The sequence below is a fragment of the Musa acuminata genome, chromosome BXJ2-7, assembly GCF_036884655.1.
Source record: "Musa acuminata AAA Group cultivar baxijiao chromosome BXJ2-7, Cavendish_Baxijiao_AAA, whole genome shotgun sequence".
NCBI lineage: Eukaryota > Viridiplantae > Streptophyta > Magnoliopsida > Zingiberales > Musaceae > Musa > Musa acuminata.
This window is the reverse complement of record NC_088344.1, coordinates 9,968,934-9,996,691: the sequence shown is the minus strand read 5'-3', so window position 1 is coordinate 9,996,691 and position 27,758 is coordinate 9,968,934. Positions and strand designations below refer to the sequence as shown.

Sequence of the window (27,758 nt, the reverse complement as noted above, 5' to 3'; positions counted from 1 at the left end):
GAATGATGAGTGAAAATCTATAATATCTCAATAATATTATGTATCATCGTATTATGTTATGTGTTGAGTGCCTACGAGGTTCTATAATTTTATAGGAAAGAACAAAGGATATACGATGAGTAATTAGAAAATTTTCTCCCAACAAAATCATCTCATAATGAATCATATCATAATTATACTTTTTTTATTTATCGATAATAATAATTAAAAATTAATCATATTTATAATATATCTTAGTTAACTAAATAAGATAAGACAATCTAACATTTATTGTAATTCTTATATTAAGAAGGAAACCAAAGAAAATGCAAGTTAGACCAGCTTTCCCTTTGTAAAATCACATGAATAGAACCCAACACGTCTGATAACTAGTACCAGATGATATGCTTTACGTTTCACCTCTTCTAGATACATGGAAGGGTTAGGGAGAAGACATGATGTCATAAAGTTGATGACGTTACACAAGGAATCACCTGCCAAAGAATAGATCGAGTACACCAAGGCACAATATGGACTGCAAAGCTTGGCCACCAACATCTCAAGAAGAAGGCATAATTGCATAAAGCGACGAGAAGAATATATATTGCATTATCCAAAAAGAAGAATTTAGAGAGATATGTGGCCCCATGTTATCATCATTTGGCATTTGTGGACTGACTTCTTAGCTTGACCACCAACGTATCAGGACAAAAATATTATGTGACAGAGGGAATCATCATTGTGCATCATAATAAGAGAAGGTTGTGGGGGAATATATGGGCACATGGCATCTAATTATTGGCATTTGACTCCCACCACTGAGCCACATCAACATATGCCGCATTCCTCATCAAATAGCTATTAAAGCGGATTCAATCTCAAGAACTATCTCACAATGGCCAAAAAAAAAACTTTATGTAGCTAGAAAAATTCTTGCCTGAGAAGTTCGTTATTCAAATATTTTAGAGGAGCTCTATAATTTTGGGATAAAAGACAGAGATAACACAAGAAATAATAAAGCCCCCTATTGTGGAGGGTCGATGGTGGACACTTTTAACCATGCAATTACATCCTCAGATCAGATGCATGGTTCGTGATTCCTCCACATCAGCATCTCGTCCTCTCCAGTTCTTGGGGAATTCAGCTTTCTGGCCCACTTTGTGGTTAATAGTGACTACCATCATAGTATTCTTCTTCTTTTTCTATATATTCTTCCTTTTCCTGCATTGGATGAAAGAATGACTGCTGCCTCATAATCTTTTCTCCCCATGGTTTCAGTGCATGGATGCTTCTCTTTCCTGCAGCTTGACGGTTTATTCTTTACAATGGTTAAAGCTTTGCTGTAGCTTTTCCAGCCACTGGTGGGAGTCCAACTCACCCAACTAACAGGTGTCCTTGGTGTTCGAGGAACAAGGCGTCAAGTCTCTTGGCCTATAAATTACCCTAACTTGAACCAGCGGTGCATCATTCTAGCAACTCCCAGTCTCCCATCACACAGCACTATGCCCGTCGCAATACCACTGACAATACTACCCCCCCACACAGTTCCTCCCTCCTTCCACACGGTAAAAAGCAGGGAGGAACTGAAGGAATGGCTGAAGCAGTTCGACATCGACAAGGATGGACGCATAAGCCGCCAAGAGCTGCGACAGGCCATCCATGCCGCAAGCATCTATAAACACAATAAATGGCTGCGCAACTATCTTGCTGGCAGACGTGGAGTCCGGAATGCTGACATCAATCGAAATGGTTTCGTCGACGAGGACGAGATGGACAACCTTGTGGATTTTGTGGCCGAGATTGCGGGGCTACGTTTTATTCCGGGCAAGTAGCTCCAATTATATATATAGTGGTAGTATAGTAATAATCTTGACGTTGGTGTCTATGCCAAGGAAGCTTCGAATGACTTCGAACTCTGTATGCATTTCCTTTTATCTATAGCGTGACATCTTTAACTCTTGGATTGTTGCATTTGTCGGTGACGTGGATAAAAATAGATGTTTAATCATAAAATTATCTTTATTATGTAGAAAATTTTGATATTAAAATTTAAATTTAAATAATAATAATAATAATAAATCTATTATACAATTTGTATATTTCAATATTATTAATAAAGTTTTTACCTGATATGTGGAGTATCATTGTTGGATCCGAAAGAAATAACGATATCGATTTATAGGAACTAGACTCTCGTACTCTTCTCTTACTATCTTTTATAGGATCATATAAGTGATGAATTAAGGAAAAAAAAAGATAAAAGAAGATATATAATCATTTTTTAAGAGATTCACGTGATTAAAGAGAAATGCTAGAAGACTTATAATATCAATAATGTCAAGCATTCTTGTATTGTATTATATGTTGAGTCTCTAGAATGTTCTATCATTTTATAAGTGAGAGCAAAGCTTATAGAATATGTTATTAGGAGAGTCACATCCATCAAAATCATCTCTTAAGTATTTATACAATAATTAGACTTTCTTTCTCTTAATTGATAATCATTATCCGAAAATAATCATATTCATAATATATCTTACCTAATTAGATAGGGCCACACAATCTAACATTCCTCACTTGGCCCATTAATTGATAAAATATAAAAAAATTTAAAATCAAAATAAATAAAATAAAATAATTTTTAAAATAATTTTAATTAATTAAATTATAAAACTTTTAAAAAAGTATTTTACACATATGAATTTTATTAAATATGCCAATAAATTCAATAAGCATAATACTATATTAAGTTTACTAATGCATGTCATATCAATTGTATATAATCAATATCATACTTTCTCCTATATACTACAACACTATTAGTAATTCCTAATATAATCGATAATAACCCTTATAATTTATCTTGACAAGATAATCCTATTAATACATTAAACCATAATATGTACATACATAAATGTGAATAAAATTATAAATAAAAAAAAATAAGTACATAAATAAGAATATTAATTATAATATTCACTTAAACATGCATCACTATATCTTTTATGAGTTGCAAATAATATGTAAATGGATCAACAATCAACAGAGTGAAACTCATGTTCTTAATTAACATTAACTATTTCTTATCTAAAAATTTGATGATTAATTAGTCTAAAAATAATTAATGTTAATTAATTATTTCTAGACTCATTAATCATCAAATTCTCATATAAGAAAACTATTACGATATGTCACAAAATATATTTAACGACTTGACAATTAAATTTGACCATACTAAGTCCTAAGATAAAATTTCTTTGTCATAAAGCTTAATTAGTTATTTTAAAGCATTCTAAAAAATTAGCTTTTATTAATAATAATATAATAATATATTATTTTATATTTTTCCTTATAAACTATCCATCCAGTTGATATAAATATAAATCATAAAAATGGACATCTTGTAATCGAGATAATTTACAGAATCAACACCTGAAAAATATCATCATCTCAACATGATCTAATTATATATATGTGAGCTTATAATCTTTTGTCTCTTTCTTATATCTTATTATTTTCTTTGCAGTCTTTTATTATTTTCATTCATGGATAGCTCTAATATCTATCTAATATTTTAACTGTAAAACTAATATCTAATCTAACATAAGCTTAATCATATAATAGACTTCCAATTATAGAAATATATTAAAAAAAATTTTAAAATTTATTTTTAGATCATTTTAAAAATAGTTATTTTGATTAAAAAAATTTATTTTTATCATTTACTAAACAAAACTATATATTAATTCTATCCAAGACTCAATCAATATATTCATTTTAAGATAATCCTAGTAATCTTTGATATATATCTTCAAATATCTTAATGTTAATAATATAAGATGTCTTATTAATATCAACTATCTTAAAAATTTTAATGTGAAATTTTATTAGTTAGTATAATAAACTAAGATCACTATTGGCAAGCAAAATATTATCCATATACAAGATTAATATAATAAACTTGCTCACATTGATCTTCATATATAAATACTAGTTAACAGTATTTTTTTGAACATTTAAACGAAGTAATAATATAAATTTTATACACCATTATTTAGAGGCTTGTTTATGGTCATAAATAGATTTTCTAAATTTGCATACCAATTTTTATATTTCTTTTATTTTTTTTATGAATCGATTATGTTAACTCATATAAATCTAAATCCCCATTCTGAAAACTTATTTTTTATATCCATATGATATTACTCAAAATTATAATAAACCATTATTATCATAACGATTCTTAATGAGTTCATTTAAAAAATTAAAAAAATATCTTGTTATGGTTGATACATTCATTCTGAAACAATCTTTAACCAAAGTTAAAAATTTAAACCATATGATGTAACTCAAAACCATAATGAATCATTAATATCATAACTATTCTTAACGAGTTTATTTAAAAAATTTAAAAAATATCTTGTTATGATTTATGCCTTCATTATAAGTAAAATCTTTAACCACAAATTTAACTTTTATATCGTTAGATATTATTTTTTAAATCATGTTTAAGAAACATATTCTTTTACGGTTATTGGGCAATTCGACGAGCTTTCAAACATCATTCTGGCCTATTAATTTTAATTTTTTTTATTACATTGTACCACTTTTAAGAATGGTTACTTTTCAAAACATGCAAAAACAATAAAATATTTTTTTTAATTCTTATATCATAACTTGATTTTTTTTAGATATATCATATAATAATTAGAAAATAAAAAGTCTCCTTTCCCTTTGATATATTCTATATATTCTGAAAACTACCGATTGTGATTATTCTACAATTCATTAGTAGCGATTTCAATATTATATGGGAATACATTAATGTCATTTTATTATTCAACTTTATCAAATTATTTAATAATTTAAGGAATAACAATCATCTAAATATAAAATAATAAATGAATATCAACCTATATCTCCTAAATATTAAAATTAAATTTTCAGATTTTCACTCCCACTGATTCGATTTTTTTCTAAGAATCTTATGTTACTAGATTTAAGTATTCTCATATTATAATTATAGTAATAAAATATATAACAAATAAAATATCTAGAATAGTATTTGAACCAAATTTATTTTTATATGATTTGAAGATCTTTATCTTTGTAGGACAATCCTAGATACGTGAATATCTTAAGTTGAGTTTTCAACTAGTCTATAACTCAAAGGAAGTTATTGGAATTAACTTACTAGAAACTCTGTTCAAGATATAACCATCCTTAGATCTTTTTCTTAAATTAATTCAAGTATAAAAGAATAACTTATCAAGCTTCCATAATATACTATGATTTTACCTTTTAGCAATCTTGTTCTATTATGATATATCTGGTAAAATATATTGAGCACAAATACCTTATTTTTCTAGGAATCAAGCAAAAAAAATCAGAATTATGATCGGGATAATCATATCTAATATAAAATTTATCACCAATGTTAGATTTGATAATTTTGAACTTTTGAATCTAATTATCTTTCGATTTTATTTATGCACACCTAATGGTGTCAACAACTTGAGGTAAGTCATATCTCAGTAGATAATCTATACAAATGATAAAATATCTCTCTATATTAAAACAAAAAACATAGAGTTACCTGTCGATATAAGTATATATAATTTTAAAAAATTTATGAAACTATGTTTTATTCAAATATTTGATTATATTTTCATTATAGTTATAATTCTGTATAGATTATTATAAAAAAATTAACTTTTATTGAACCATAAATATAATAAGTTTAAAATCACCAAAAGGGAAATAATATCATGACAATCCTAGATAATTAATTTAAAATTTTAGAATTATAAGAACATAATATGTATTTTTAAAATCCATCAAATGAATCGTCTCTCGGCGTAGGCAACAATTACTAATTACTATCGCTTTCGTTTTAATATAATTTCTTGTAATAATGAATATTTCATTCTCTTTTGGTTTCCATAAGAAATTGAATCTCTTTTATTCATAAAATATATTAAAGCGTCACAATCGATCTAACAAGTATATGAATAACCAAATACATATCTAAGATAAATAATTATATTTTTATTTATCACAAGCAAAATTTTATCAATATATCATATGAGAAAACCATTAAAGAAAATTATTATTTATAGTATTTTTTAAATTTTGTATAGAACCCTCACACTATCAACCCTACTTAATTGGGCATACCAGGCTATTCAAATTCGGCACATAGAATTAGATTGACCATTGCCTAATTAGGCCCATCAAAATAAAAGTTGATTAAAAACAAAAATTGATCAAAAATTGACTTTTCTAAAATTCGATCAAAACTTGATTGATCGAATCTAAATTCAATCAAGCGGTCAAAATACAATCATGATTAAATTCGATCAAAAATATTGATTAAAATAAACTAAATATAATCAAATTTCTAATTAAAGACAATTAAAAAAATTAATTTCTAAAAGGTAAAACTATAGTTTTCTTATTGAATCTCTGATTTTGATGATGAAATCAATCGATATGTGTTTATGTTTTAATCTGTGTTTTGAGTGACGCAGAATACTTCGATCAGGATGAGACAATTAAAGCACGAAAAATCATGTTGTGCTAGAGGAAAACATGTCAGAAGATTAGACGTCAGGCTGGAGGAACGATCGACGTATTGACAGAAGGCTTCGGGCCATGGATTCGGGCATCGGGCCAAGAAGAGCGAATATTGCACCAAGGATATCAGAGTTATGGAGTCAACTGATTGATTGGATAATAGGTCGCAAGAGAGGATGATGCGCTGAAAAATCGGACGAAGCGTCGAGAGACATATGACATGCCAGACAACTTGATTAATGCTTAATATTAATTATCTAGATCGAAGTATGTTTTAACATGTGCAGGATTAACTACGATAGCAAGGCATGAAGCAAAATGAAGTCACAGAGTCAAGATCGAGATCACATTGGGAGTTCGAGAGTTCATTGGAAATCCGGACGTTCGTTGGAAGTTCGGACGTTCGTCGGAAGTTTTGGAGGAACCAGCCTAGAAGTCTCAGAGCTTGCTAGAGAAGCTTATCGAAACTCGCCAAAAAGATCATCGTGAAGTCCAGGAGCTTGCTGAGAGTCCACCGGAACATTACCGAGAGATCATCGGAAGTTCGCCGAAAGCTCATCGAAAGAATAGACATGGGAACTTATTTAGGTTAGCAAATGTCTTAGGATTTCGTAATTAGTACGTAATTGGGCTTAGATTTGGGTCAACCCAATTAGGGGCCAGCTAGGCCCATGTAAGAAATGTGTTGGATCCAATAAGAAGCTTAAACAGTGCCCTAAGAAGTCTTACCATCGTGGCATAGTCTTCGAGACTGTGTCAAGTAGTGGTACTGCCAGACTAGGCGGTAGAATCGCCCAAGGCAGTGTCAGTGCCAGACTGACACTGAGCGGTGGAACCGCCCAACGCAGGCGGTGGTATCGCTTGTGCCCGGGGAACCCGGGATGGGAAAGTTTTAGGCTCCAAGTTTGAATCAACTTGAAGCCTATAAATACCCCTCTCATCCCTAGTTAAAACACACAAGCACAGAGAGATTAAAAGTGAGAAAATGCTATTGTGATTATAAGTGAATTCCCTCATCTAGGTTATACTTAGATTTATGTAAGAGGAGGGTGAGTGTTTGTAAGGGTTATCTTCTAAACCCGGTAAAAAGAGAAGAGAGGTGTAAAAGGTGATTGGCCTTCGCCTATTGAAGGAATGCCTCTAGTGGACGCCAATGACCTCGTCGAAGGAGAAAACCGAAAGTGAATATAGGTCACGTTAACCGAACCACTCTAAAACTGTCGTGTTCTCTGGTTTGTATTTTATTCTTGCTATTACCTTACTACAAACCTCTTTAAGTGTTTATTGCCCTCAATTCATTTACGAACATGTTTTAAGTTAAGATATTTACCAAATAGTTTTACGTCTGAAACCGATTTTATCGAAACAAAGCATTTGAAGGCGTGAATTTACTACTGCAATAATTCAACCCCCTTCTTAGTGCTGACTCTTGATCCTAACACTTCTATGAGATTATAATGGAGATATTTAATTTATGAATGGTAGAATTGTTAAAAGGATATAAAATAGAATTAAATGAATTTACAAGGGTAAAACTATAATTTTAATAAGAAAACCCTAATGCCAGCCACCTCACGACTGTTGTCACAATGCACATTGGTAGAATACCTTAGCGACGATATGTGTGGCGTTGATCAAGAGCCACCATGCAGTTGTGCACACATGTCGTTCTACGAACCCACGATCGTTACGATGCTTGATTGTATAGCACGTCCTACCGTGCAACTACTAAGAACCATGGCCTTCAATGCCAACTATGACAAACAAGTACTGTTATAGTGGTGCTGTTGTTGTCGCCACACGTAGCAGTACTACACAACTGCCACAACCACCATAGATAGTGTCACTATACAACCATCATACTCGCTACACATAGCAGTATTATGCAGCCACCGTACGATTGTCGCACCCCACAGTGTTTACATTGGATACGTAATCATTGCCCATGACTGGGTTGGCAAGCACCGGATACCATCACCCTCAATAATATTATCGTCAATAGTAAATTATTAATGAAGAACCTCACATCGTTCACAAGTAAACAATAGAACATACTAAATAAAAAAGTAAATCGATAATACAAACAAATCATTCACTTATCATAAATAAAATAGTAAGCATAAAAAAATCATCCTTATGCTACTGTTATATAAAAAACTTTAATGTCAAATTTTAAAATCAAATAATAGTAGATATATTCGATACATACTTTTCATTATCATTCAAAAAGCTTTTATCCAATCTATGGGTACACAATTGTTGGATCCGAAAACTCTAATGATGTTGATTTGTAAGGAAAACTAGATTCATTTTTTTTTCTCTTTATATTATTCTTAGGACTGCTATGAGTAGTGAATTCTGGATAAGGAGAGATGAGAAAATATTTATAATATCTCGTTAACTAATTCATATAATTAAGAATGATGAGTGAAAATCTATAATATCTCAATAATATTATGTATCATCGTATTATGTTATGTGTTGAGTGCCTACGAGGTTCTATAATTTTATAGGAAAGAACAAAGGATATACGATGAGTAATTAGAAAATTTTCTCCCAACAAAATCATCTCATAATGAATCATATCATAATTATACTTTTTTTATTTATCGATAATAATAATTAAAAATTAATCATATTTATAATATATCTTAGTTAACTAAATAAGATAAGACAATCTAACATTTATTGTAATTCTTATATTAAGAAGGAAACCAAAGAAAATGCAAGTTAGACCAGCTTTCCCTTTGTAAAATCACATGAATAGAACCCAACACGTCTGATAACTAGTACCAGATGATATGCTTTACGTTTCACCTCTTCTAGATACATGGAAGGGTTAGGGAGAAGACATGATGTCATAAAGTTGATGACGTTACACAAGGAATCACCTGCCAAAGAATAGATCGAGTACACCAAGGCACAATATGGACTGCAAAGCTTGGCCACCAACATCTCAAGAAGAAGGCATAATTGCATAAAGCGACGAGAAGAATATATATTGCATTATCCAAAAAGAAGAATTTAGAGAGATATGTGGCCCCATGTTATCATCATTTGGCATTTGTGGACTGACTTCTTAGCTTGACCACCAACGTATCAGGACAAAAATATTATGTGACAGAGGGAATCATCATTGTGCATCATAATAAGAGAAGGTTGTGGGGGAATATATGGGCCCATGGCATCTAATTATTGCCATTTGACTCCCACCACTGAGCCACATCAACATATGCCGCATTCCTCATCAAATAGCTATTAAAGCGGATTCAATCTCAAGAACTATCTCACAATGGCCAAAAAAAAAACTTTATGTAGCTAGAAAAATTCTTGCCTGAGAAGTTCGTTATTCAAATATTTTAGAGGAGCTCTATAATTTTGGGATAAAAGACAGAGATAACACAAGAAATAATAAAGCCCCCTATTGTGGAGGAGGGTCGATGGTGGACACTTTTAACCATGCAATTACATCCTCAGATCAGATGCATGGTTCGTGATTCCTCCTCATCAGCATCTCGTCCTCTCCAGTTCTTGGGGAATTCAGCTTTCTTGCCCACTTTGTGGTTAATAGTGACTACCATCATAGTATTCTTCTTCTTTTTCTATATATTCTTCCTTTTCCTGCATTGGATGAAAGAATGACTGCTGCCTCATAATCTTTTCTCCCAATGTTTGCAGCGCATGGATGCTTCTCTTTCCTGCAGCTTGACGGTGTATTCTTTACAATGGTTAAAGCTTTGCTGTAGCTTTTCCAGCCACTGGTGGGAGTCCAACTCACCCAACTAACAGGTGTCCTTGGTGTTCGAGGAACAAGGCGTCAAGTCTCTTGGCCTATAAATTACCCTAACTTGAACCAGCGGTGCATCATTCTAGCAACTCCCCGTCTCCCACCACACAGCACTATGCCCGTCGCAATATCACTGACAATACCACCCCCCCCACACAGTTCCTCCCTCCTTCCACACGGTAAAAAGCAGGGAGGAACTGAAGGAATGGCTGAAGCAGTTCGACATCGACAAGGATGGACGCATAAGCCGCCAAGAGCTGCGACAGGTCATCCATGCCGCAAGCATCTATAAACACAATAAATGGCTGCGCAACTATCTTGCTGGCAGACGTGGAGTCCGGAATGCTGACATCAATCGAAATGGTTTCGTCGACGAGGACGAGATGGACAACCTTGTGGATTTTGTGGCCGAGATTGCGGGGCTACGTTTTATTCCGGGCAAGTAGCACCAATTATATATATATATATATATATATATATATATATATATATATATATATATATATATGCTGAGCATCATTTCCCAATTGTCAACGACTGACATAAAATATTGGGGAAGACTACTCCAAATCGAGAACATCTGGAGATGGCATGCTTTGACCATCTGCTTTATGCCATGTGATTGCATGATGGTCCGAAAGTGGTCCAGTTTTATGGTTTACATTGGGTTCAGAAAATCTGAAATGGGATTCGAGATGGATCCGACAACTTTGATAAGACACCAACCCATTTGGCTAGACTTGAAGTCAAATCCAAATCTGACGAACTGTTAAGTCACCGTAACCTAAATTGGCATCTGGGCTCTACTCACTCTTGCTATAAGAACCTGTTTGATATACACCCACAGTCAAATATAAGTTCGAACCCAACCGCAATCAACTCGCGTGTGCATCTATATATATATATATAACTTACAAGGTAGACCGAAGTATTCAAGAAATATAAAATATTTAGTAGAATAAGAGATAAATTAGCAGAATAAGAGATATTTGACATATATATTTAAATTTCTATTATATAACTAATTTGTTAACTTCATTGAGCCTAAATTAAGAAGCTTTTCCACTTAAGGATTTGATATTATTGTTAAAATCAAATTCTATTATAGTGTCTATGAGATGTAGTTTAATAATAACTTTATATCATGATGAGTCATCTAATTTCATCTATAGATAATCTTTTTTACTTGAGTCTCTTGGGTTACTTATTTTATTGAGCTTGAATCACTGAGTTAAAAGATTTAAACTGAAATTAATAGTAGTATATTCACTATAGCCTTATAAATTAATTTTAATTTTAATCATATGAATGTAATATGATGTTGCACTTACAAAACAAAGAGATATATTGAGTGTAGATTCTAAGGTGGTATTAGATATTTATTTATTTTATATTTTTTCATAGTTTGACTTGGCATTAAACTCTTTAAAATAAGATGACAGCACCTTCCACAAATACTCAATCTCTGATTGACTTTTAGTACACATGTAAATCTTGATAGTCTAAACATGTGCATGTTGTTAGAAATATTCATATTTATGATATGAAAAAAAATTATTGAGGATAATCTCGTATCGCACTAATAATTAGAAAAATCAAATTATATATTTTAGATTTGACCTATAATCTAGAAACTTAAGTTTTTGACTTGAATTGGTATTCAACCATGATGAGAACTAGTCATTACAAAATTTTAAAAAAAGATTAATTCAAAAGAAACGTATAGTGAGTGAGTGAGTGAAGATGAGTATGTCATACGATGAGTGAACCGTCCCATAATATAAAAAAAATACAAACTCATGATTTAAAAATAAGGAAAAGATCTTATGCCCATATATGAATGAAAAAAATAATTACAAAATATTGATGCATGTAAGATGAAGAGAAAGCAGTCTCATAATCAAATTATATGTATTAAGTTTAACTCATAACAGTTGAAAATTTAAATTGAATTTCAATTTCAGAATAATCATTACAAAATTTCTGACACACGCACACGAGCTTACACTATTAGTCAAATCGTCATAGTCAACGCTCTTAAGGTTCTCTCTGATAACCTCCGATAGAACGCTGAAAATAGAAATTTGATACTAATGGATGGGAATAAATTTATAGATCAAAGAAGGTTTTTCATTACAAATAGCTTATATACAATTCTGCAACACCCACAACCCTTCCCTTCCCTTCCCACCCCCAAAAAACCAAAAGGAAACAAAAAGAAGGAACTCAAAGAGAACTTAATGCCGGCCGACTTATGCGATTCCTTCGGTACGCCGTACGGTTCATTTCACATGATAGCATTTACATTTCTCATCTTTGTTGGTATTAGAACTCTTACAGTGAGCAATAGCAGCCTGAATCCCACTGTGGATTTCTTCCACTGCACTGTCAGCCGAGGAAGCGAACGTCAATGTCGTCGCCGAGAGGCGGCCGCTGTTGGAGGGAGATGTCCTCATGGAGGTCGGCGCCGATAGCTGTCCCTTCTTCTTCCACCATCCATCCCTTTTTTTGCGGTATGGCCACCGAAGGAGCTCATGCTTCTCCCCGAAGAAGATCTCCATCGTGCTTGAGTACTTCTTTGCTATCCAGCAGCTCATGTCGAACCCTTTCTTTTTCTTCTTCTTAACCTCTTCCTTGTCTCCGCTGTCGCCCTCCTTCCGCCACTTCCTGTGTCGGAAAAAGAAGGAGAAGGTCTTGTTTTTTATACTCTCTTCGTTCTCACGGGCACTATCACGATGATCGATGAGATGACGATCGAGGCTTAGACCACTTCTGGTATGCTCCAGAGGACGGCTGAAGCTTCCGGCGAAGACGTTACGGGAGCAGGGAGCTGCAACGGACGGTTGTGACGGTGGGTGGAGGTGAAGTTGGTGTCCGTGGGAGAATATGTCGCCGGCGGAGGGCAAGTTGAGTATTGTTGCTGTGTTCTTGTTGTATATGAGGGTTTTATGATTTGGTATGGAAGTAAAAGAAGGTTGGAGGGAGCTTGAGAAGGAGAACTCATGAGCAGGAGAAGTCTCCGAGGATGGAGGTGGAGGTGAAGGAGCTCCAATGTCGTTGTCTTCTTTCAGTTCCTTGTCCTGAAGCTTCTGCGTCGCCATGAGCCAAATCTGCTCCGAGGGAAGCTGGAGAGTATCTGTTGTCGTCGTTTCCCCCTCACACACAGGTAGAACAGCTGCTATAGGTACAGCTTCTTCTCTGCTAAGCACAGCAGAAGCTATACAGCAGTGAGTCAACGCTCTCCAATCAACCTGATATCGAGAGCTGGTCCTATAGTCAACGGTAAGACTCAAATACTATAAGGTTAGAGGAAAGGAAAGAACAGATCTCAAACCAACGTCGCACGGTGCGGTGGGCCTTCGCCAATGCAGCGATGATTAGTAGCACAAGAGCAAAAACCATCACACCACTAGTCTTTCGTTGTTGAATAAGGTTGGCAATTGGCCAAGTCGCATTATCTAACACATTGGAGCAAACGAGACAGATTGGGATTGGTGTCAGCAATTGGAGATGAATCAAAATGGTCAGCTACTTCGTATATTCCCCACTGCAAAATCTGCCACAGACTGTTTCCGTCGCAGCACTCGATCAAATGCTGAAAAGGTGAAGTAGTAGTTGTTGGATCTCATCGGAGCAGGCAGCATTATAACACAGATCATGGCGGCAGCCTTTGTACATCGATTATTTGTGTAGGACACTACGTAGGGATTATTTGTGTAGCCATGGTGATTTGGGCAATGTAAGGAGGATCGATCATTGTACTCGCTTGAGTAGGGTTAAAGAGATATGGAATTGAAGAATTACATAACATGCGGATTTATTTGAGTGGTAAGCTTGCATTGTTGACTTATGAATGTATATATATCGTGCATCTATCTTTATAATTAGTGAACACTATGTAGCTTAAAAGGGATCATATCGCTTTGATATAAAGTTATTGTGCACATCCCGACTTAGAAAGGAATAATAATAATATTTCTCGAGAAAAGCTTATCGCGGGCTCTTATTTTTTTCTGCTAATCATGGAGGATGGAGCACACAGTCAAACGCCAAGGAGCCCATCTTTTATGATAAAATAATAGAGTTTTATACGAGGTTATCTTATTATCTGTACCGATCGATGTACAGCATATATCGAGGCAAATTGATTTATCATATATCAATACGATGATGATATGGTAAAATTATTAAAAATAACTATAATTTTTAAAAAAAAATAAAAATAGATTATTTTTTTTAAATTAGAAACAAATATAAGTTTAGTATAATTTAGTAAAAATAATCTAAGTTAGGAAAGAATAGTAACACATTTTTTTTGAGCCTTCAGGAGTAGCTTTGTAGTACATCATCGATCATCCTTCTATTAATATTAAATTATCTATAAAAATAATTTAAATTATTAGATTATTTTTTTAATAATTTAAATTTTAAAATTCAAATGATAAATAATTAACTGATGGATATACCTGATTTTATCACCAAAAAGAATAACGTGACTCCATAGCAAATGGATCGAGGTGCTCGATCTTATTTATATATGTATATCAATTTGATATATTTGTCGAATCTAATTTTAAAATTAATCTCATGACATAATATACTAATACATCATATATTATTGAAGCATCAATATAGTAATGATCATAATTTGATTGTTATGAACCACATATGTTTAGGGTGGCTTCTAAAGTAAGGATGATCGTCACATTTATTGGTGCAAATCATGAAAATTGTCAAAATTTCTACTTTTACTATCGATATATTATTATACACCATAAGATCAATCATCATACTACTACTTGTAAAAGACCGACTAACTTTCATCGTACCTTTATTGGTCATAAGATTCTGTATAATATAATTGTTGTGAATACAATAAGCTTTATGTCTAAATCGCTCTATCGCAAATACTCAAATAGATTCACTACTATTTTCTTCTCATTCTATACATAAATTTGACTAGTATTTCGTCGAATTTTATTATCTAAATCTTAGGTGATATATGTAAAATATTGTTTGAAGATATATGCACCTTCGAATTATGTATATTAGACCATTGACTTCCTGGCATCATCACCATTATCGATCGAGACACTACTATCCATGTTCTTGTTATGTCTCTAGACTGAGTGGGGTATCTCATCACTCGACTTGATTTTTTTTTCAATGATATGATTAATGCTACTGCTTATCTTTACTTTTGCACGCTGAGCAAACGATTGTGATGGTTGGGTATCTCTAGTTCTCACAGCAGTCTAACTCAATGTTATCCGACTCGTTCCATTACATTCTAACCAAAAATATATACCTCTTGATTAGAATGTTCTACCTCTTACTTTTTCTAAATTAACTTTTCAAATTTGATTCAAATCATAAATCATAGATTTGCTTACAGTATAAAAAGTAAAAATGTAAAAATAAGAGAGAGATGTGAATAAAAAAAATTAAGAGAGTTGAAGAGATTGAGAAATTGAAATGAGTTGAAAAAAAGAGGAGGAAAGAATTTAAAAATCTTTTCCCTCAACGGGAAACCAAATAAATCATTTGAAATAGGACAATCTCGGGACGATTGAAATCTTATCATTATTGATTAGGACAAATATTGTTTCACTCCAATGTGAAGTCATATATCTGACATGGAGACAAATATTGATTAGGACATTCCATGCATCGATCTTCTATACTAGTTTACGATGAATATGGTTTTACATATTTATCTTTGTAAAGTTTTGATATAGTAAATTTACCCTTTAACATTTAATATAACCTTAGATACTCGTAATAATTTAATTATTATAAGAGGTGATATTAATATTAATTAGAGTTTCAAAAGTTAAATTAACTATTACTTGCATTCAATGATGAAATCGATAGAATTAAAAAAAAATGTTAGGCTTTCCCTTTACCATTTTAAATGAAAAAGACCAATCCTTATATGGATCAAACTAAATTTTGATAATCATGGAATCATGATTATGATAGATGTAATGATGGGCATTATTTTTCTTGGTTGCAAATATTTTAACGAGCAAGATGACACTTATTATTGTGAGAGGTAAGTGATTCTAGAGGGTCTGTCTTGCTTTAAAGAAGGATCTCTGATGTGTTCGTATTGAAATAGACTCTGATGATGATGATTAATATCCTGTGATGTATTCCATACTGAAATAGACTCAATGATGATGGTTAGTATCCTCTATTGATGATTTTGAACATTATAAGGGTTACTCATATGCTGATGATTATTCATCAGATATTCACATATATTTCAAGAAAGAAAACCCATAGTTGGCTCTCCATTACAATTTCTAAGTGATCATTCTTCCCATATCATTAAAAGTAATCGAGTTACTTTCCTGCTGTTTCTAATCATCATTTTCTCTATTAATACTAATGAAAACATATTTATCTCTATCATAACATCTTACTAGTCTCCGAATGGCATCTGAACTAAAACAAAAAATTTCTGGGTACAAAAGGGAGGAAATTGTGTTCATAAGAAAAATAAATTGTAGGAAATGTTTGGTTTGCATAAGGTGGGCGACCTGCATGTTCATCTCTAGCAGAAAAAGTTTACTTGCAGATGTTCGATTCATTTCAGGTACATCACTAGATGCAAGCATACATACAAATAAACCTCGGTTTTCCACTAGCCAACGAAAATGGCAGCCTCTGACCACAATATGTATATAGCACGTAGAGTTATGAATTTAAAATAGACATCCAAAAAGAGAATTCCAAAGATCATGAATTGAATGAATTTAGCCAAATTCAGGGACTTGGACTTCAGAGCCAGCTTCCACAAAATCCTAAATTTCTAATGAAGGGAAAAAAATCAAGAAATCCATATATCAGATGAACTAATTGGCAAGAGGCTTTGACCCTTGCCTAGTGTATGGTTGGAAATTCGAAAAAATTCCCCAAGGCACTATGATGACATATCGGATGCTATATACGGTACTCTTACCTTCTTATGATGACTCAAATACATGGTAGGAAAATAATTGAATTCAATCGGAACATCTATGACCAGAGTAACAACAATGATGAACCCCGTATTGCTTCCCATGATCTTCAAATGGCCATCAATACAGTGCTCACTGGAAGACAGGCAGCTCTACAATTTAAAGCCCAGTTTCAACCTCCTTGGGAGAGAATGTGAACATCCATTCATATGAAATCCCTCACGAAGGTGCTGTGATCCTTTCACATTAAACCTTTTCCCAAAGACAGGCATCCCAGCATCTTCCCATTGCCAGAACATGCACAAAAGCTTGAGCTATGTTACATATTAACACTAACAAGGACAATGACTACTCACTTCCGGAGCTCTTTCTGGATATGGAATCTGGACATATTAAAATAGAGGGTTAAAAGAGTCAATCTAGTGCAAATCTAAAAAGAGCTGGAAATTATCATCAATAGGTATTACCTGTTGAAGTTTTTTTCCCTTCCATTGCATCCTTTTTTTCTTGGCAACTCTGGCAAAGGAAAGGACCATCCCATGGTCGCAACTTACCAGGTTCTGATGAATCATCAGCATGGACAGAAATTCCTTCACCAGGTTTCATCTCCACTTGGCAAACTGCACAGACAAAAAGTTTGAACATGTTGCGGATGGGATAGTCAGCCTCTAGCCTGCAATTCACAAAACAAGAATTTTACCACCGTGTCCAAAGAAATGGATAACTAATGACAGAGCATCAAACATCTTGTAGTTGTTCTTCCACAGGTGTATTGCAAAGTCTGAATGCATGCTCATACTAATGAAAATGCAAAAATCTGAATGCGCCGTTTCATATGCAGATACCACTCACAATGCATGACTTGCTTTTTAATTCTCCCTTTGTTTCCAGGCAAGAGTAAGAAGAGGTGGAGGAGAGGATGTAGGAACTAAGAATAGAAGGTGGAAGAGGAGTAAAGGTGGTGATGACACATACTGATAGTGAGGTGCATGACAGTGATGCAACAGGGAAGAGGAGACATCAGTGACACCAGGGAGGACAAAGTGAAAGAGAAAGAGAGAGAAAAAGATGGAGAGATGAATAGAGAAAATAGAAGTTTTAAATATCATATATAGTTCAACATTGGTCGTATACTTCTTTATTTTTTTTTTTATCAGTGATACTGGATGGTACATGGTAATAGCATATAATATACAAGTATTAAACCAATCCAACAAGTTGTTTTAACCAATATTAGACATTTTCTGTTTGTCTTTCTAGTTTGTGGCGTCAAGGTCACATGCATTGCACTGAACTGGAGGCGAAACTTTTTAGTTAAACTCTCTCTCTCTCTCTCATGTCTTCATTGTGGATTGTGTTTGTATAATATCATATTATATTGACAATCACAACAGCCATAGACAAAAAAAGATTCAAGCATCAATTGTCACCAACACATCAAAAGAAGTAAATCTTCAAAAATAGCTCAAAGAAGATTCTGACCTTTGCGCCAGTGATGCAGATCCTTCCTCAAAGATTTCTTCCACTAGATCTGACTCTGGTAAGCAGTCCCTATCTGAATGCAAAGATGACTCAGAAGACTTTCTACGGAACATATTTTTGAACACCCCCATTCCTTGCTTCTTTGGTGGTGGTACAGTAGGGGTTAACTTTTCAGGTGGTAACATATCGACAACAATGCAGGTAGTATCATCTCGTAGTCCTTTGCCGTGCACAGCATCCTGGAAATGTAGAAATAAAACACGAGGAAAAATATGCATCTCAATTTAGACATAGGAACCCAATAGGATGTAATACCTTAACAATTTGGCTTGCAGCAGCATCTGCTGATAGGCCACGACAGCCATTGCAAACCATTTCAAAAGTCAAAGCATCCCAGACACCATCACTTGAGATGATAAGCCGACCTCCAGTACTCGATACCTGCAATAATTGTGAAAATATATTTTAATAATATTTTCTCAAAAATTTTGCAAATATTTCAGTAATAAAAATTAGCAAAAACAAGGAATTAAATCTCATTTACATAATTAATACTTATGGATTTCATATGGTATCTTTTGTGGAATAGTGTTGGTATACTTATTATTGCATGTTACATAATGTAATATGAAGTAATCACACTAGTACAATGTGATCAGTATACCACAACACCTTTTTTTTTCCCAAAAGAAAAAAACTAAATAGATAGCAATGATACAACCATGGGAAAAAACATGTGAATCTTTAATCATTAAGCAAACGAAAAGCAACAATGATCTCAGTAGAATTTAATGCCACTAGTAGACTTCATTCATGAACCCATCTTAGTAACACAGATAAGTTGAATATTCTGCAACAGACTCTAAGGTGACACAGTGCATAAAGACATGCAGATAACACAAATATGGTCTGCAAGTAAACCAAAATGCACTCAGTGTAAAGCATGTGTGACAATTTTTATCAGACTAGGAGTCAAGTCATACTAGTCCTATCACTCTTGATTTGGAAAAATGGTGTTAATTTTAATGGGTAAGTTAACTGTAGTCATTTAATTGCAGCAAATATGGCTTTAATGGCAATACTTAAGTTGGAAAATTGATGAATGAAAGTTCTCCCGTCTTTCAATTTTTCTATTATATTTATGCCAAACTCCTTTGAAATTTCGAGATTTACCAAGATAGTAAAAAATCAAGGCATGCATCTTCATATAAATTTTATGTGAAACGTCATCTCCTCTTTTGAGATTGCAACACAAATAGAATAGAATCTGCAAATCATGCAGATTGTCCTTTTGAGGCTAGATTACTCTACCTGTTGCAACTAAATTAAGTCCATCAAAATACTCTATGGCTTTATGCCAAAACCTTAGTAAAAATAATTTAAGAAGCCAGGACAACAGAAAGTCCAAGTCCATTTGGCTTCATTCAAATTGCTAATACATGATACCAGATTTTGATAAATGATGCCAAAACACCAATCAGCTTATTAACCACAGAAAATTTTTAGAGCAAACACTTCCAGGAAGTTTCGGACCCAAAATATGTCCATATAATTAGTTTGCCCTAAATGGTAACATTGATGAAAACAACATTATATAAAATGGTAAGTGAATTATTAATAAGATTTTGAACTTTTAAATTTATGATATTGCCTAACAACAACAGAGTACTCTAACAAAATAGACTATCAAAGGTTACTTTCCAGGACAAAGAGTGGGGCCAAAATTGTGAAATACAAGAATCAAATATGTTGGGACAACATAATGAAGTTTATATTTTGTGTCATCCAGAAAAAAGATAATATATTTAATACAACTGATATTATTGTATATTAAAAGATAGATGATCCCAATAATTTTTCGTTTTTGACAAGTGCATTTACATAAGAACATGACTGGCAGATAGGCCTATTACATCATAAAGTATCTAGGCCAATGAAAAATTAATGTTTAAGTCAAGTCGGCATAATCTTTGTAGACTTCCATAAATTGTAGTACATGAGTTTCTTTATCTTGACTAAGAAACAATTAATACTAGAATACTTCCTTAATTTGTGCCAAAGGATTGACTTCAGTCAATCAGCTGATTGCAAGATCAAAATCAGTATTCAATGTCTTATACACCAAATCGTATTGAATGTAGCAAAAGCATGATTGTTAAACACTACAACTGCATTTTAATCAAAATTTTCTAAAGCTTAAAACTCTTAACTTGTTTTATATTTATATCATTCCTCTATTATTGATCTCAAATTTTAAAGTTGAGATAGATTAAGCATTCATTGCCCATGAATAAAAAGCAAATTTGCTGTTTGGATCTTCTGCCACCATGATGATTAAGTTATGCCTTCATGACAATAGTTCTTTCAAGAAACCATGTACTAAGTGAGGATGCTGTATGCCACATTATTAAGTACCTAGAGCTGTTTGTTTTTCAATTTTGTTCCTTGTATTTAACATTGGAAAAGGTAGAATTCTATTGCTAAATTCTAGGACTTACAAATGCAATGCATGCATTTGTAAGGGTTAACACTAAAAGTTAACAATAATTTTGCAGAGCTCATTTTTATCCTGCATAATATTATGACAAAATCATGGTGGCAATTTCGTGAATGGTATTATACCGGTGAAGGTTCAGACCAGTACCATACCACTCCATATTGGCATAATGAGTGTCTGTACCGAGTTTTGAAAAAAGCCTAAAAAACAAAAAAGCAAAAAAAAATTTCCAATGAAGGGCCTGATGTAGGTGATACAGATCCTGTTCTATCGGGTGGTACAGGTCTTGTACCAAGCATACTGCTTGGTTTACATGATCCACATACAGATAAGATATTAAATCAGTAAATTCTGTTTGTACTGTACCACATGGTATTGCAACCCTTGGTGCCACTATCATTTACTATAAAACCCAATTATTTCTTGAAAATTAAATTTTAGCAAGAATTTTTTTTAATTTATCAATTATGACTATTTTCAGTTATTTATAGAATAATCTGGTTAGATAAATGAACAACACAGATTAATATAGAAGAAACCAGGAAAATTGGCTGAAGCTGTTAAACTATAACACAAACTTCAATTTGCAAGTCATTATTTTATTTTATTTTTCTTGAGAGACATTGGTATAAGAAAAGGTATACAACTAATTTCAAATACCAAAGTGATAGTTATACATTAAGGAAAACCCATTAAATATGATTTTAGAAAGAGAATTTTATCACATAAACCAATATTTTCATGGATGATAAGGAGTGGCACTTGGTCAAGAAAATTCACTCGGTCAAGAAAAGTATGCTTCAGCACATGGTATGTACTAACCATATGACATTAAACAAACATCTGATTTGACATCCAATATTACTAGCACACAAAACGTGGGAAAAACTTCTACAAATCAGAAAATATTACATACCGGCAGATAAGCAAGTTTGCTCTCATACCTTTATTTGCTTGACATAAGGAACTGGAACAATAAATTCACCAACATCCATATCCCCAATTGACCTTGATAAGCATAAGCCACCTGGCCAGACTCTAAGAGGGCCTATCTGAAAAAGCAAGTGTTCTCTGCATTAGGAGCATAAGGTAGCAGATAGGAAGATGGAATACTAGCACAGAAGTGGATCTTCAATAGAATTATGAGCAAACCAGAATTAGAAGATAAAGATATCATAATGTATGATCATATAGAACATTTCATTAATTAAACTTAACACAGAAAATTTTAAATGGATTGGGCACAGTATTTATTAAACTGCTTACACAGAGAAAAGACAATTTTGTTTATTTTTCAGTATTTAATAAAATGTTTACATTTGTCAGCTTACATGCCTTGATTTCTCACTTTTACTTTTCTAAACTCATCAATCATACAGAAGGTAGACATCATTCCTGATTCCTATGCGATAACGTAGACATCATTTCTTCTGAAGTTATATTTTTCAAATTATTAACTTCTCAGAAACAAAAATCCTGAAACTTAACTACCACCATAATCACTATTTTATTTTGCAAAATTTTTCTCTAACTACCATAAAAAAACTGAGACCTTAAACCATGACTTACATGTACAGGGAATAATGTAAATACTAATAATTTGCCATTTCACAGAAGAAGCTTCGACTAAGCAATATAAATTATATGAACTCTTACACAACCAGCTTCTTTATGTTCAAAGAATAGAAAATTTAATGGTGAACGTTGGAAGTTAAAAATGACAACTAGAGAAATAACATAATAATGTTAAATTTTAATCAAAAATTACAGATCAACAAAAATGAGGTTTTAATAGCTATGACTATTTCATAAGTTTGAACATGTTCAGAAGAAAACCTCTGCACCTCCAACAACATTTAATCTCCCAACCTCACCTCCACTTGCCGTTATACGCTCAACCCTGAGGAATAGTGAAGTATAAACAATAGACGAAACCAAAGTACTTGGCAATTAATTTATTGTACAAAATCCACTTACTCTTCTTCATTAACATCCAGCCGATGATCTGCTGACAAACAATATATAGAACCTTCAGCAGATTCAAGTATGCATCGTGAATCACCAACTGATGCTACAGTTACTACCCACCCATCTATTATGACAAATGTGACAGTAGTTCCTGAAGAACGAGCTGAAAAGAGAGTACACAATCAATATTCATCTAAGTTATAAGATTAAATAGACAAAAATTTGCAGAAATTGACATAAATGAGAGAAACAATTCCTGCACCACATACTACAACAGATACTATTTAATACAGTGCTACCATGAAAGAACTATCCAGTTGGAAAATATACTACTAATTAAAGTCACATGGGAAACCTCTACAGTGAATTAGGATTTCTGCTTGTCATTGTACCCAAAGTTATCAAAGGATCAAAGAAGAGAACAAGAATGAGGATATTCCTTTACGATATAAATCAAAATACTTATGAAAAAAAAGATCTTATTCATTTCTTCCCTTCTCACAAACAGAGGTGGAACAGAAAGGGCTTGTTCTTTTCTCCCATTCTAATAATTAGGAGATCCTAATAAAATAAACAATAAAGCAATCCATCTAATTGTCATATCTGCATCAAGATGTAAAACCAGCAGTTAGTATATACAAGAGCAGTTAACTTCGTTGGTAAAGGCCTTGACCGTTGATAGGAAGTTCCTTACTTTTACAACTATAACGTTCATCTAGTGGTAGTATACCAGACCAAGTTACCAGAGGTTGAGGGGTTCAAAACTCCATCCAACAAATAATTGATTTCTTTCGGCCACACATCCATGACTTGTTCCGTGGGGAAAATGTATCAATTCTGTTGGTTTGACAACTATAGGGAATGAAGAAACTATGAAAACTAGCATTGTTCTCACCCCAAGCGCTAATGTACAACATAGATGTTTTGTTGGACGTGTAGGCATGATTGATATGTTCATAAACAAATATTCATATTGATATGTTAGTACACAATCATATATGTGCATATATGGAATTCAATACAAGCATAACCTATGCATCCTAAGGCTTATCCCTTAGCCAAGTCCTTGTGCAAAGGTTATTAGGCGTTTGCTTACATGAACTCTTAAATATGTTATCCTCCAAGTAACAGCTTACTTTAGATAATGAAATTTAACCATGACAGCAAAACAGTATTCTTTTGTGATACCAAGTTACCAACACACGATGCAAATGACTGTAACATAACATGCCCTATAAGTACAATGGTCATATTATACGAAATATTTATATACCAGTCTATAAAAATATAATCCAGAACTCAACATTATATACATATATATACACAAATATATACACACTGTAAATGTTTAAATAAGAGTCATTTGTAATTCTGATCTTGCAAAAAATTGAGAGATAGAAGATGCAACATGATATTACAACCATACCTTTAGTTTGAAAGTCTTTATCTGTTTTTATGAATCCTGCAACCAAAGCTCTTGGTAATGCTGCTAGCCACTCATCTCGATTCAGATTTGAAGGAATGGCATTTAAGATATTGTTCAAGAGATTCTCTTTAGAGTATATGGCAGCAGCAGAACCATTATGTCCATCAAATAACTGCAAAAACAAGTAGAAATACACCGCAAATTAGAGAAAATAACATAATAGGTGGTCATTAACATTCTTAAATTCCAGATCCTTAGTTGAAAGAAGCCGTTATAGTACCCTAACAGAAAATTACAACTTCATTCATAAAATACATTATCTGTAGGAGGCCCCATGAAATCAGCAAGCAGAACAACCTGATCTCATTGGGAATAGTGCCCTAAAAATAAAAAAAATAATAATAGAATCTTACAGAATCTTAGTCTATTATGCTAAGGAGTCAGCTTCCTGGTTCACCTTCCAATTTTACATTTCTAGCATACATCTCTTAATAATGTATAAAATATAACCATCTTAAGAGGAACATCCACAGCATTACTGACAGTTTGTTGCCCCCCTCAACGAACACATTTCTGTAGCCCCTTCCAATCAACTCCCAAAATGCCCAAAAAGCAAACATCAACACGGATTGGGATGCTTATTCATGGTGCAAGGTGTGATGCAATATGGTAGCATCATTACTTTCTTCCAATATTCAATATTCACAATTTAGCGAGTGTTCCGTGCTGTTTGAGTTTAAGCTAGCAGAGCCATTTGTTTCCGGACATCATCTAATCTAGTGGATATGATGAGACTTGACAGAAAATCATGCATTTTTGAGTTTAAGCTAGCAGAGCCATTTGTTTCTGGACACATCTAATCTAGTGAATATGATGAGATTTGACAGAAAAGCATGCATTTTCGATGGTTCACGGAGAATTCAACTTGTAGACTCAGAAAGGGCAAGTGACAAAGTTGCAAATATTGCTAAGTTATATGCGTGAACTGGTCTAGCATTGCTACAGCTTAAAGCACATAATATTTTGTTGCAGTTCAATTTTGCTGAATCCCCTTTTTAAACTGTGACATCTCTTTCAATTTTTTTATTGTGACATTGTTTTGTCATTTCTTGTTTCTTCAAGCATCTTAAGTAAAATCGTTATTTTTTTCCGTGACGATAAGTTCCTCTTGGTGTTGCTTATAAAAAATAGAGAAATAACACATTATCATATGATCTTTAATTTCAATACTTGTAGTTTGCTGCTTATTGTGTCCTTCCTAATGAATTATATGGTATTCTGGAAGGGCAACACAGCATAAAGCACAAGCCAGTTTATGAAGGGGTCGCCATTGCACACAATAATTTCTGTTTATTGAAGCTAAAACATAGCTAGATAGTGACCATCACGATCATGCAAGTGAGAAGGAGGCCTAAATGCAAAAGGAAACAGAAGGCCAGCCAGAAGTCGGGAATTATGAGAATATGTGAAATTGGCATGTTGATATTATTTGTCATCATGGAAAATCAAATGTCCATTTTACACATCTTGAACAGAAACCCAGTATTAATCAACTAGTTCCGGGAAATGAACTTAACATAAATTTTGTCAAAAGTGAGTGTTTGAGTAGGTTAGGTATTCCATCTTCTTTTTTTTTATGTCTTCACTGATTTTTTCTAGCTTATTAAGGTTCATCAATCTCAAAGACATAAATCTCACTCAGAATGTAAAGCAGATAGTATATACAACCTTTCAGAATTTTGAAAAATTAACCATCAAAAGTAATATATTAATTTATAGAAAACACATACTCCAATACAAACACGAAACCAATGGCACAGCTGCAAAAAAGTTCAGTTATAGCTTGTTCTAGAATTTTTCTTCAAGTGAAGCGGTCCACATCGTTCACTGTGTTGTTCTTTTGTTGTGTTTATATAAAAAGGAAATGAACAGATGGCAAAAATGCACAACAAAATCATTTTTTCTCATTTCATTTCTTTTTTCTTTTATTTTGAAACCAAATTACGAGCAAAATCTTGATGCAGGAGGAAAAAGAACAACATCCAAAGATCTAATAGTTCATAAAATTCCAACGTAAATGGCCTTCAAATCATCAAAAAAGGAGCATAATGAGATGACTGCAAATACAAAATTTATAAGAGGTAAAAGGCACTCCGAACAAGACAAAGAAATGAAATGGTGATCTTTATCCTCTCAAAAATTCGATTTGTATGCATCAGCACAGTCGATTTGTATTCACCTAATTTATCAAACGCAATTCCCCTAGCAAATCGCGATCATCCAAAGGACAACAACCAAACAAGACGCCAGACCCAATTTTTTATATCGTTGAACCCTAGAAAACCAAAACCGCAAGCCGCATTACATAAATAGCACAAGAATTCAGGAAGAGACCAAAAACAAGAAGAGGCGAAGAAGATTACGGCGAAGACGGAGAAAGTGGTGACGCCGTCCCCGGGAACCCGCTGGCACTCGGCCTTAAGGAGTGTGAAATCCTCCCCCTTCTTGCTCTGATTGGCTTGCCCATACAGAATGTCCGGATCCTCGATCTTCTCGCTCGTTTGCTCCTTCATCAACAGCACCCCCAGCGGCACCGACCTCCCCGCCTTCGCCGCCATCCTCGAAGAACCACAACGACCAACACCACCGCCGGCTAGAGTTCCTCCATCCTCCTCCAATCTCTCTAGAGGCACAATTCACGTTCTCCTTTCCAGTGCTCGATTCAATCAAGAGGAAACCAAACTTAAAAGCGAAACTGCAAGAAGATATCACAACGGTGTATCCGGATCGTTACGACAAAGAGGCGGCGAATCATCGGAGACAAAAGGAAAGAGAAACCGAGGAATAAACCAAATGCTGAGAATAGATTAATTTGGGGAGTCCTCGTTCGAAAACTTTACCTTCTCTCGCCTCGCCTTCCTTCCAGAGAGAGAGAGAGAAAGAGAAAGAATGATGGAGGGAAGAGGGAAAGTGGGGCGGAAGAGGTGGTCGGCCTTTGGAACGGGCGTGATGTGATGGCGTCTTTCCCTGGGTTTTCATGAAACGCTGTTTGAATACACGGAAGACGCGGAGGAGACA

At 33.6% G+C, this 27,758-nt stretch overlaps 2 protein-coding genes across 2 annotated transcripts; both read right to left on the bottom strand.

Moving 5' to 3' along the window:
• Positions 1–12,624: 12,624 nt before the first annotated feature.
• On the bottom strand, positions 12,625–13,443 carry LOC103991855 (BRI1 kinase inhibitor 1-like). Its single transcript, XM_009411395.2, has one exon. The coding sequence runs from the start codon at positions 13,441–13,443 to the stop codon at positions 12,625–12,627; it is 819 nt and encodes a 272-aa protein (XP_009409670.2).
• A 3,631-nt stretch (positions 13,444–17,074) lies between these two features.
• On the bottom strand, positions 17,075–27,714 carry LOC103991541 (probable protein phosphatase 2C 12). The gene is made up of 10 exons (XM_009411032.3): positions 27,581–27,714; positions 27,104–27,435; positions 24,681–24,852; positions 23,264–23,417; positions 23,123–23,186; positions 22,231–22,338; positions 19,105–19,230; positions 18,790–19,028; positions 17,775–17,980; positions 17,075–17,690 (listed from the first exon to the last, which is right to left on the bottom strand). The coding sequence occupies exons 2-10, from the start codon at positions 27,296–27,298 to the stop codon at positions 17,656–17,658; spliced, it is 1,299 nt and encodes a 432-aa protein (XP_009409307.2). The 5' UTR covers positions 27,299–27,435; positions 27,581–27,714; the 3' UTR covers positions 17,075–17,655.
• Positions 27,715–27,758: the final 44 nt, after the last annotated feature.